The 13,305-nt window shown below is 46.5% G+C and overlaps 1 protein-coding gene across 1 annotated transcript in view; it reads right to left on the reverse strand.

The window, feature by feature from the left end:
- Nucleotides 1–427: 427 nt before the first annotated feature.
- The window catches only part of CLEC11A (C-type lectin domain containing 11A), a 29,621-nt gene continuing 16,743 nt past the window's right edge, over nt 428–13,305 (reverse strand). Inside the window, exons 2-4 of the mRNA XM_083162434.1 lie at nt 12,108–12,393; nt 4,650–4,841; nt 428–1,330 (exon numbers count right to left, since the gene is read on the reverse strand). Of these exons, the coding sequence (XP_083018560.1) occupies nt 936–1,330; nt 4,650–4,841; nt 12,108–12,393 (873 nt within the window). The 3' untranslated portion in view covers nt 428–935. The remainder of the gene's footprint in view (nt 1,331–4,649; nt 4,842–12,107; nt 12,394–13,305) is intronic.

A 13,305-nucleotide genomic window follows, 5' to 3' on the forward strand; every position in this document is an offset into this window, starting at 1 on the left:
GTCGCGTGTAGAGGGACATTCATGCCAACACATTTTATTTTGCCTTTTATATACAGTATGACTGAAAGGAGGAATGTAAAACATTTCTTATCTGTGGGACCTCACAAGGCTCCCAGCACCTTGCTTCTCTCCCCATAGGAAGTACAGTGTTAGCTGTCTTTTTAATATCCCATTGATCAGTTAAATACATATTTATAAGTCAAGAAAAAATGTTACAATATTTTTCTTCAAACAAAAAAAGTTCTTATGGGTTGGGAAATTTACTAAAGGAAATTTGTAAAAAATAGGTGTATTTGTATTTAGAAATACACTTTTTTTTACATTTACTATCCCGAAAATAAGGCAATTCGTATTCGTATTGATAGCACATGAATACGACTACGAATTGCCGTATTTTCGGGATAGTAAATGTTAAAAAAAAGTGTATTTCTGGATACAAATACACCTATTTTTTTACAAATTTCCTTTAGTAAATTTCCACCAAAATGTCATTTCCTGTAAGCCTGTTATTCTGAATGGGAATGGCTTATTTGCATATTGCTTGCAGGAAATCCTTGTTCTGAGGCTAGCTGCACCTGTCATGTGACACAAAGGTTTATGGGATGTAGATGGGAACCTATTTTCTGCACTAACCTGTCATACTCTAAATATCCACTAGGGGAAGCACTGCGGCTAAGGGTTTCCATGAAAATGGCTTATTCCAGAAGTTTGATCTTCTGAGACGCTCATCCCCAATTAATTCAAATATTTAAATGTGGATTATTTTGCGTGTTACAACCAGAGACTGGCTGCAAACATTGTTTTTAACTCATTGCGCCATCAGATGAACATGACATATTATACTAGCAGAATGAATGCAGGTCCAGTACCTGAGATATGAGATATAATAATATCATTGATACTACAAGCAGTACTCAGTACTCCTCTCTCCCAGCTCAGTACTCACAGACGTAGTACATTCTCCTGGAGCAGTCATTGTCCCACCATTTCCCATCATCCGATGAGATGGAGATACAGTTCTCCAGTACGCCACCGTTCGGCTGTGTCACTAAGTGGTCTTTGTACCAGTTGTAGTAGGAAACACGATGCCCGTTCTCAAACAAGTACAGGCCTTCCGAGCGTTGGTCGTTGATCCCGATCCAGACAGGCCAGTTGAAGGGAAAGAATGCATCATGAATATACTGTGACAGGGCGGTAAATTCCTGCTGATCTATGGGCATTGCCAGATTCCCTCCGCGGCTGTGGCAGAGCTCTTGGGCTGTGGCATAGTTCTCAAAGTGCTGGAAAATGAGGAAGCACTTTCTGAAGTAGCGCTTACCTTTCAGGCAACCTAGAAATGGCAAGATATGAGGATTAATTCAATTTATTTTATTTATTAATGGTGTCTCATATAGCGCACACATATTCCGCAGCGCTTTACAGAAAATATTTTGAACATTCACATCAGTCCCTGCCCCAGTGGAGCTTACCATCTATATTCCCTACCACATATACACGCACACACAGACATTCTAGGGATAATTTGTTGGGAGCCAAATAACCTACCAGTATATTTTTGCATTGTGGGAGGAAACTGGAGTACCTGGAGGAAACCCACGCAGGTACGGGGAGCATATACAAACCCCACCATGGTGGGGAATAGAACCCATGACCTCAGTGCTGTGAGGCGGAATGCTGACCATTACACCACAGTACCGCCCCTAATTCCGTGACAATGTAATCCTTCCTCTGTTCTATCACTGTGTGTAACCTCGTTTCTCACACAGGTCACGATGTGGATCTTCATGCCAACACTGATTAGATCATAGAGGCAGACCCAGATTCATACAAATGGCGCCCAGGGCTTGGTAGCTATTTTGGAGACCTCACCAACAGGATTATACTCTCACTACTGCATTATATATGTGATTCTATCAGAACTCCCTACTTATTCAAAGGCAACAATGCCAGGATAATACCACCAACCACCTTGCCCAGACCCCCTTCATTGTGCAGATATACAACACCTGTTTGGACATTCCCAATTTCTAGCCACTTGACAAAGACCAGATTAATACCCCTTTCAGACAGAAAAAAAGACCCGGGAATTTCCCTGCTCTTGCCGTGTCGACCCGGGTTTTTCTTCTGTCTGAAAGGGTCAGCACGGGTCTAAAGTTCCGGGACTTCGACCTAGGTATTTACCTGGGTTTTTCCCGTGTCTGTATTCCAAAAACCCGGGTCGCCGGCTGTCTGAAAGGAAACGACCCGGGTTTTTGGGATTATTACACATTGTTAGGTACTGATTGGCTCTCCTGGTGGGGTGCTGGCTGATTGGTTGTGAGGATAGGCTTCTATGATTGGCTGGGAGGGCATGGCAATGGAGCTGGCCTCTGAGGTCATTAGGGAGCTGAAAAAAGGATAGCATGGCCCACTGGTAGAGGTGAGAGCTGCTGGCAGTGAGAGGGGAGGAGGATATCGGCAAACAGATGACTGGGACAGTCAAAGATGCCACAGTGTACTCAAACATTGCAAATATACTGACAGCCATGTGAGGTAACATGTACCTTCCAGTATATAAAAACAATAAAACTTGTTTACAACATATCCTTGTGTCATGCCATGGTTAATGTAATGCAGTGAGCAGTCACCACCCACTTTTGATGACCTCATCTCTGTGTGCCTTTAAAACTGTCCTATTCTTATGACACACAGAGTTTTGCAGGAAAAATCCGGCTTCTGTGTGAAAGGGGTCGACACAGGAAATACCCAGGTTTTTGCTCCTGTGTGAAAGGGGGTCTGCCTTGCTGCCTAGTTCTACCCGGGTTTTTGTATGCGGGAAATACCTGGGTTTTGGGGATTTTTCTGTCTGAAAGGGGTATAAGAAGATGGTTAAACCTCTTTATTTCAAGGCTATTTGCACAAACTCCTCCGATAACACAAATCCCTCCCTTGTATATATTCACAACACATAGATTGCCCATTGTACAGATAACCATCATTGCAGAGAACCCATAGTACACAGACTCATCATACCATCCACTTTGCACATACTGTAGCACCAACTAGACAATACCTTCACCTTCACATCTCCGCCCATTACTGAGACCGCTCCAGCAGCACTGTACTTTCTGGTAGACCATCATCACAGAGACAGTGAATTGCCCTACTGAAAATATGGGCCAAATGTAATAGGGTGTGAGAATCAGAAAGTGAGAGATTTTGGGAGAGGTTTCTAATTTTTTTTTAAAGCGGCAATCATTTCCACTGGAAAAAAAAGTGGAACAACTCTCCCAAAATCTCTCACTTTCTGAATGTCACACCCTATGACATATGACCTATATGTGCACTGTATGGAGGTTTCTAGAATATGCTCAATAAAAAAATAAAATCTGCTGCTACGGACAACATCCCATCTTCAACATGGAAACATGGCATCATGCATTTCACTCTCCCATGGCAACATGCATTTCTCTCCCCGTGGCAACGAGCATGTAATCCTCCTCGCATTGAGCAAGAAACCCCTAGCAATGAGCATGTAGGTAAGCTGCACTTATGTGGCATAATATGTAATAGCCATTAGGGTGTGTGGTATAAAATGTAATGGGCATCACGATGTGTAGCATAATGTGTAATGGGCATTACAGTGTGTGGCATAATGTGTAATTGGCAATACAGTTTAAGGCGCAATGTGTAATGGACTCTACCTGGCGCAGTGTGTCTAGGAGGCTCTACTGTAACATAGTAATTAAGGTTGAAAAAATACTTTAGTCCATCGAGTTCAACCTATTTGACTTGTAACTACTGACTTGAGTAAGTCATATCTATAGGATTCCCTTAGCTGTGTGGTGTATTTTGAACTGGTACTATTATGTGGCCATGCCCTAATTTTTTTATGCAGTCCATGAGACTGCTTTGGCTTCACTCTGCTTGGAAGTGACTTCCTATTGGATATCCTACCTGTCATTCACCCTCAGTAAAGGCAGTTCCATTGGGAGGTGTTCCCTCCCTCTGGGATTGCCAGTCCAGGCTGCGATATACAGAGAGCTGGCTTCCTGTAGGAAGCCACTCCCTGCCTTGCCAAGCAGTCCTAACTGGCTTCTATGGGCTGCAGCCAATGCAGCCCATAGAAACCCTGGGTATAGGCATGCACAGTACCATTGCCGATACTGCACATGCATCGGGGCCAGCACCTGTCACTGCATTCTACAGGTGCCAGGTCCCTGGATTGCAGCGAGGAGCAGTAGGCAGCGGTGGGATGCGGGACCTGGAGAGGCAACCAGCGGAATCCCCCCTCCTACAGTAAGATAGAGGCTGCCGCTGGTAGGGACCCAAGTAGGGTCCCACAATATGTTGTCGGGGACCCTAATAGTCAGATATGTATTTGATGCCTATAAGAACTGTTAAGTCTGATGTGTAGCGTAGTACACAGGCTACATAGGGTCACCAAATTATATTAATCAAGTCAATATGGTCAGAAACCACATTAAAATCATCCAACAGTGTCTGTACCTGCAGGATCTATGCTTTCAGCTCTGGACAGTTGTATAATTAAATTATATTCACTGCAAGAAATAGATGTTCCCATGGGAAAGTACAGAATATTGTAATTAAAACAAGAAATTAACTTGAATAACAACAGCCAGACACATGTTCCTGCTTGGCAATCCTACCTTCAATCTGTCCAATCTGCCTTTGATTCCTTCGATTCATTTCAGACACTGTAGTGATCGCGTCTTCTGCATCGCTGACTTTGTCCCTGATCTTAGAGAGGCTCTGAGACATCTGAGACACTTTTATATCCAGGCCATAGAACTGGACATTGAGACGATGAATTGCAGATTCTATGCTGCTAAGCCGGGACACTGAGTGAGAAAGCGTTAAAAGATACGACCATTATAAGGGTGTCCAATTATTAAACATCTATAAGGAGGATTTATACATGATCTATTTTATGTAGGGTGGCATAAAACAAAACATTTTTCCTAGAAATCACTTAGACCTGACTGCAGTGCTGACTTAGGACCTTATTCTTATTTGTCCGCTCCCCGCCCATTCTCACGGGGGAGTGATATTTACCTAATGCGCATGTGCATTTAGTGGCGGCTCCTGCCTTTAGACTTAAGGGGGGCTGCAATTTCCTGGGTGCTGCTCGTTGCAAACAGTCATTAATTATTTTCAGGTTATTAGTTTGATTTGCGCTGAAATGGTATTTGTGGGCATTTACTATTAATAAATGATGTACACATATGCACACAAACACAGGTACAGAGCAAAATATACACTTTTAATAACTTTAATACTAATTAAAGTACACAAAATGATACTCTTAATAAAGATCTACACACAAATATTATTAAAATAAAATAAACGTACATGCACCTCTCTGGTGCTGCATCACACTGAGGGACTCACTGAAGTCTGGGCATGCTCACTGCAGAGGAATTGCTTCTGGGCTGCACAGACAGCAGCCCATGGAAGCACTGTAGCTCTGGTGATTTGCACAGAATGGCTTCCTGTTAGAAGCTATTGCTGTCATCGCTCCATGTACTGGCAGCCCAAGAGGGGGAGGAGTTTCCAGCTCTGTGTATGATGAGCAGTAGCAGCTTCTAATAGGAATCTACTACATGCTGAACTCCTCCCCACAGGGTTGGGCTGTTGCTGTATCTGTCCTGCTGCTTCATGGAGCCTGGTGAGAGGAGGTTACCAGCATGTCAGGGACAAAGACAGCCAGCACCAGAGGTGGGGGGGGGGGGGCTGTGGGGGGAAGCATCGGAGCTCTGGTGCTGTCTGTGTCTCTGGTGTTGTGAGCCTCCACTGATTTCTGCGCATGAGCATGTGCTGGGTGTGAACGGGCATGGCAAACTACAAGTTTGCCGTCCCATTCACACCCACCAGCGCAAGAGGGGGGGGGGGTAGATGGACGTGCCCATGGGAATGCCCAGTGTTTCATGAAAACGCTGGGCGTTACCATGTTAATGAGACCATGACACGGCTGCTGGGGGCGGTCAGCTGACATCACCGGATGTCAGCTGCCCACCCTGTCCTCGTACAGGGTGCAGGCAAAGCTAAGGCACCTGAGAGTGCCTTAGTTTTGTGTGTACGCTCCACAGCATTCGATGGTCCCCGGCCCCATAGGCCACGAATGGATGTTTATACATAACTTCCATTCGTAGCTGTGCAAGCGAATTCGGAGTGCGAGTGGGAGTGGGTGGCCGTGTGAGCGGCATTAAATCCACACGCAGGCTGCTGTTGGGGCAGGAGGGATCGCAGCTAGGGCCGGATTTGTGCCTAGGCCCGTGAGGCACGGGCCTCAGGGCGGCACCATTTAAGGGCGGCACAACAGGCTGACATTCTGTTGTAATAAGCCCCCGTGCGCCTGCATAGCTGCTGCCGGCCCGGTGATGCTGTGCTGCGCCGCGCCACTCGCTAAGGAGCATCCTACCTGCTGCAACAGCTCGCCCCAGTCTCCCCAGTGCTCACCTCCCTCCCTACCTGGGGGGGAGCAGCTCACACAGAATGGCAGCCACTGCGTCCCTCGCCTCCCCAGAGCAGGACGTGGACATAGACCCGGACTTTGAGCTGCAGAGCTGGCCCCGATATTGCACATGGCCCCTGCAGCGCCCGGACTCCCAGTCCAGACCCTCAAAGCCTGGTGGCGAGGCCGGGTATGCGTCCTCCATGATCCTAGAGGAAGAGGATGACAAGGAAATGACAGCCGCGCCGGGGCAGGCGACTCGCTAAAGCGAGGGACCCTGGTGCTGGTGAGCGGTGGTGTCCATAACGTTCTGGCTCCCGGGCGCAGTCAACCTGTGATTGTGGAAAAAATAACAAAAATAACTTGGCCTCCTCTAGGATACCTCCCAGGTAACTGCTCTCCTGGGCACTTCTGCAGATGTATAATGTGTGTGTGTATATATATATATCTTAATAATGAATATGTTAAAATGGGGGGGGGGGGGGGGCGGCAAAAAATGTTGTGCCTAGGGGCGGCCTGACCCCTAAATTCGCCCCTGATCGCAGCAGGGATCTGAGATTTCTGCATCAGTCCCTCTGTGATACATTCGTCTCTCATGTACTGTATCCTACATTTTCTGATGGAGGGTAATGTATCACAGTAGTGATATACTTGCCTAATTTTGGGACCTCAATCTGGGAGATGATAGGTGTCAGGTCAAAGTGTTGTTAAGGGGCTGTGACAATATTATTTGCATTATCGTACCTGTCCCCAATGCACACTTACTGGGGAACATATGTGTGTGCACTATCCTACACAGGGACTCCCGCTGTGGGACTTCCACTCTCTGCCAGGTAACGGACTGTCTGCCTACTCCACTTTTTGCTCTGAGATATAGGGAGTTATTTTGGTTCATTTGCTTGGATGCAAACTCGTATCCTTGCAAATTAACCAGATCCCGCCTTGCGTATGCTGGTACACCGGCTCACCATTCGCAAGGTGCGTACGTTCACACTGGCTGCGTATGGATGTTCTTACATCGAAAGATGTGGAAGGTGCACACACGCATATGTGGGGAAGTGGATGGGCAGCTGCCATCAGCTGCCCGCCCCCTGCATGTCCGTCATGGCCGCATTAGCACGAGAACGCCCATGAACTGCTGGGCGTTCCCATATACTAATGAGCCAGCCCGGCACCCTCCACCCGCAAAGATGGGTGCATGCACCCAGCAAACAGTTTGTTTGCCATGGGTGCACGCACACAGTGCATGCACATGCGCAGAAATGCGCGAAGCGCAAACATCGTCCCCGTGCGAACACACGTGGGCCAACAAATGGACCGGTCCATTGACTGCTCACCTGAACCTCCCAGGTAAGCAATCTTTGTCCTGGAGGAGGTGATGGGAGAGAGTAGTCCATAATGTATCAGAAGGGGGAATCACAGAGCTGTATACTAGTGTTGGCTTGTGGGCATGCCTATTTCAACCTTTTGCAGTCCAATTTTTTTTTTTCCAATTCAAACAGTCTGGTTTAAATGTTTAAATTACTTGTCATTTTTTTATTATTATTATTATTATTATTATTATTATTATTATTATTCAAAAATGGTCTACATTGAATGGTGAATGATGTTAATGTTCTTATTTTAAAGTGGCTCACCACTGGATCTGCTACTAGCGCTAGGGCTGTTGAGCCTGACTAGATGTTGGACTTCAAAGGGTTAGAGAAGTAGATGGAACCAGGAGGGAGTATTTATCTTACAGTAGTCGGAGATAACTCCCCAGAAGTCTCCCGGGCATTGTGGAAGAGTAGGTAAGTATTCATAAAGATTACTTGATATTTTTTAACATAAACAAAAGAACAAGTGATAGCAAAGTGTGACACTCCAGCTGCTGTAGAACTACACATCTCAGCATGCTCTGTCAGAGGTTTGCCATGGGAATGCTGGGATGTGTAGTTGGAGTGCTGGATATTACGTACCTCCTGCAATATATCATTATATATTATAACTGTTTACTAATACAACATTATTTACACTGTACTAATGTACAGGTTTTGTGAAAATGTCAACAGGCCTTAGGGGCAACACCTGAAATAGTTTGACATGGGTAAGGTCAACAGGGTCAGGAGGTTGACACAAGAATTAGGTCAACAAAAATAAGGTTGACAGTTACAAGGTCGACATGACTTTTTCACATTTTTTTTGTCCCCGATGTCGACACAGTTGACATGGACACTGAGTGTACCGCTGCACTCATCATGATTCGGGCACACTATTCTATTCTCCCTCTGCACCCTAGTGGATGGATTGGCATGAAATACCCATGTCGACCTTTTGACTGTCAACCTAGCTGTTTTTGACCTAATGCTACCTTCCAACCATGTCGACCTTAGCAATGTCAATCTATTTCATGAGAGACCTAAGCCATGTCGACCTTCAGTGGTGCATGTCAACCTTATATGTGTCGACTTATTGGCTGTATACCCTTCTGTGGCCTGGCTACAGCCCAACAAATGATAACTGTGGGGTAGATGTATGCAGCAGTGATAAGGTAGAAGTGACCCATGGCAACCAATCAGCTGCTCCGTTTAATTTTATATAATAAAAATGACAGATATGACTAGAGTGCTGATTGGTTGCCACGGGCCACTTCTCCTCTGGCTCACTTCTTCCTTATCACTGCTTCATACATCTACCCCCTTAAATGCACAAGTTTGATAAAACATGCTTCCATTATATGACAAAAAATATTTATTTTAATTCATGTTCATAGGTGTACGTTCCTTCTCCGTGAGCAACTTGCAAAACACAGCCCGGCTGCTCGCTTAATTTCTGAGTCTGTGGTTCGGTTTCAGCGCACTGAATTCCAAACCTAGACCCGCGGTGAGCATCTGACATGCATGGACATCTCTCAGGAGCCGTATAATCTGTTCTCTCTGCAGCTTATTTGTATTCACAGCAGGCAGATCATGAAGAGCTTCTAAGAGAAAATACTGAGTTCCACAGAAAATGCTGAAAAACCAAAAGCCAGTCTTAAGATTAGAAACATGAAATGTGCGGAAGGAGAAAATAAATCTGAGAAGCGTTTTATCCTGTCTCATGGCTGAGAAGTCGCTGTTTCTCTTGTGGTCTGTGGTATGTCCATGACGTCAGGATGACCTGGTTTATAAGTAGGGTGACTTACTGAATGTTCTCTCTGTTGTGCAAATGTGGTTGGTGGATTTCCTGTGTGGGTACTGTATGTACAGATGGAGCAGTTCCCGTCGGAACTACTCCTGGTGATCGATTCGTCAACTGCCATCTGCTGGAAGGGGGCACGCGTGCATGGGGCGCTCGTATGCCCTGTTTCCGACGGAGCCCTCTGCCGCCCACTGCGGTTCCCGCAATGCCCCCAGCTCCCCCCCCCCCTGCCCATCTCCCTGAAGTGCAGACGGACAGGGAAATCGTTTTCCGCCAGTGATCGCCAGCTAAGGGAATCTGGCGGCTAACTGAGAGGAGCCCCATCTTTAGTTAATTTACTGACGGACGAAATACCGACTGAGAAAGTCCCCACAACTAAACACCAACGGACAAAATACCGTCAGGTACAGAACACTGACAATGGAAATACGACACCATCAAAACACAGACAAACCATTGACACAGATAATGCCGAATACCGTTTTTCAAGATTTTTTCACAAAAAAATGACTAGTTCATTCTTTACCATCCCAGTGGGCACAGAGGAATAATATCATAATGTGCCGATCGCAGCAAGGCACCGTGCATGAAGCATGGCAAGCGGTACACTAATAGGTGTCCATTTCGACATTACAACTGTGTCGGCATTTTAACATGTTCGGCTTTATGATCGTGACAGTTTATTGGGTACTTATGTAGTATCTGGGCTGCCGATTTCTAAATCGGGTCGGATCGGGCACATCGCATCGCATGCGACCATCGATGCGATGACCCGATTTTAACATGAGTCCATTTGAGTCCATTTTAACATGGAATTCAATGGGAAAAAGGGGTCCTTTTCATACCCCTACTATCCAAGTGGGCATGGAGTTGGATATAAACCTGTGGCGAGCGTAGCGAGCCACCGAGCCCGAAGCGTGGCGAGCGTAGCGAGCCCCGCGAGGGGACACAGAATACCGGCCCCTCGCGGGGCTCGCTTCGCTCGCCACGCTTCGGGCTCGGTGGCTCGCTACGCTCGCCACAGGTTTATATCCAACTCCATGCCCACTTGGATAGTAGGGGTATGAAAAGGACCCCTTTTTCCCATTGAATTCCATGTTAAAATGGACTCAGTCCATTTTAACATTGATTCCTATGGAAAAATCGGGTCATCGCATCCGATGGTCGCATGCGATGCGATATCGCATCGCATCTGATTGTATGCCTTAACTTAAGGCATACAATCAAAAAATCGGCAGCCCAGATACTACATAAGTACCGTTTATTGTGTGTCAGCATTTTCAATGTCCTATTATGTACCTGTCAGGTACGCAGATGGACCCCGGGGCTGAAGTCTGGAACTGCGTGCATCACAAAGGACAGCTCTTATTTTGATTGTATATTAGCACATACAGATGTAACTCCAGCCATCTAGTGGAAGGGGATGCGTGAGCACGAACGGATCACCCGCCGGTCCCCACCGAGCGCCTCCACCACCCCGCACCCTAAATATTTCTAAATGTCAGTAATTGCACCTAAGCAAGTGAGTTTGGGGGGCCTACTGAGATGCCCACCAGCTGCAGTTGTAACATAGATTGCACCATTGATTGCACATTGGGGGTTATTTTGGTTCACTCTTTCTGACAAATTCCTTCTTAGATATAAAAAAACATGTGCACTGCAGGGGGGCAGATGTAAAATGTGCAGATATATTTAGATTTGGGTGAGTTATTTTGTTTTTGTGCAGGGAAAATACTGACTGCTTTATTTTTACACTGCTATATAGATCTCACTTTGAAGTAAAACCCCACCCAAACCTAATGCTGGGTACACACCAGGACGACAAGGGTCCAATCCCATCAATCTAGATCCAATTCCGACCGATTGGATGTAGATTGTGTGGTGATTAGGCCCTTTTCTGTCCTGGTGTGGACCGATACCGATCCGATGCGCGGTCCCGCGGGTTGGTTGGTCGTTCTTCAGATCCTACCTGCTGCAGGTAGGATCTGAAGAATGACCATACTCCCGGGTGCAGGTCGCCATCGGATCGGACCCGCTCACGGTGCACATCGTGAGCGGGTCGTGCCGCGCCCGCGTCATCGTGAGCGGGTCGGAAGAAACACTAACACCCGCTCACGATGTGCATCGTGAACGGGTCGTCCTGGTGTTTACCCCACATAATTCTATCTGCACAAGTAACATCTGCCCCACCTGCAGTGCACATGGTTTTGTCCATCTAAGAAGGATTTTGTCAGAAAGAGTGAAGCAAAATAACCCCCATTGGTCGCACCATCAGAATTCTAAGTAACCCTATGGTTGCTCAGATTGTCCAATGGAATTTGGATGCTGAGCTCAGTTGAACTGCTTCTTCCAACGCAGAATATGACACCAGGACACTGCTGACACGCTTGCCATACTTACAGTCCTCCACATGCCTTAGTATAATGTGAGATGCATGTGAAAATCTATGAATATAAAGTTAAAATGCTGGCCACTACGATACACAAATACTCACTAATATAGGACAAATTGTCGTCTGCTGGTACAGTAGTAGCTGGCAGTGTTGTTGGAGCTCCAGCTGTCGTAATCTCCTTGAATACATCTTTATCATTCTCCTCTACCTCCTCTTCTTGCAGATCTTCGTCTTCTTCCTCCTCCTTTTGCAGGTCTAACACTTTTTTGTTCTCATTTTGAGAACCTGAAATCAATGTGACATTGAAGGATAACCTGGCTCCTGATTTAGGAGGAAGTAGGGGGCGGGTTTCTGGTGGAACAGCGACTTCTACACGACCTAGGAGGATCTGGAGGCAGAAGAGATAGTGAGCGTTTACATTGCACACAAAGGTACGGAGACCATAGTGCCTCATTTTTGTACACAATTATTAGGGGATGTTTCAGACAAGTGAACCTACCCACACCAACATTCATGGACAATTAGGCTTCACCTTCCACCACCCAGTCTACACCCAAATCACCATCACAACTGGTCCCCTCACATTTGTGCATTGCCACATCTCTGTCTCAGTGGATAATGGGGTTAATGTATCAAGCAGCAACCAATCAGCTCTGAGATAGCATTGATCATGAACGTTCTGCGGTGCAAAATTAAAATAGGGGAGCCAACCCCTTATAACACCCACTGCACCCCCAAATGTTGCAACCATGAAGCCACCTGGGACCAGCTGCTGGCAGGACAAATAAACTATCATTGATAAGGGGCAGGGTACATCAATGCCGTTTTCGGATTCCAATCGAGAGAGCTGTCCTTTGGGATATTCTTCAAGCATATAGCTAGGGATGCTAATCCCTGGGTATTTTTTCAATCCAAAAACTTGTCCGGGAGCCGGGAGGGTGGGTGGTGGAGCTGGGCAGGTGGGTGATGGAGCCCAGTGTGCGGGCTGATGGTGCCGGCTTTAGCGGGCTGATGGAGCCAGGGCAGGTGGGCGGCTGTGTGGCCTGCTCATCGTGACCTCATCACGCTGCGCCTGGGGAAGGGAAACTCCAATCCCGGGATTCGAATCCTGGCGTTTTGGGGCCAAATCCCGGGATCCCGCCGATCCTGATCCCTGGATTGGCTACTCTACATATAGCATTTATAATTTACATTACACTTGTGAAGAGTGGCAGGGTGCATCACAAGCGAATTGTGATGCTTGATGCATCCCACCCATAGTGTTATTTAATATCCAAGGATATAGAAAAAGAAGTTTTCA

Source organism: Crinia signifera, chromosome 19 (assembly GCF_055691185.1).
Source record: "Crinia signifera chromosome 19, ASM5569118v1, whole genome shotgun sequence".
NCBI lineage: Eukaryota > Metazoa > Chordata > Amphibia > Anura > Myobatrachidae > Crinia > Crinia signifera.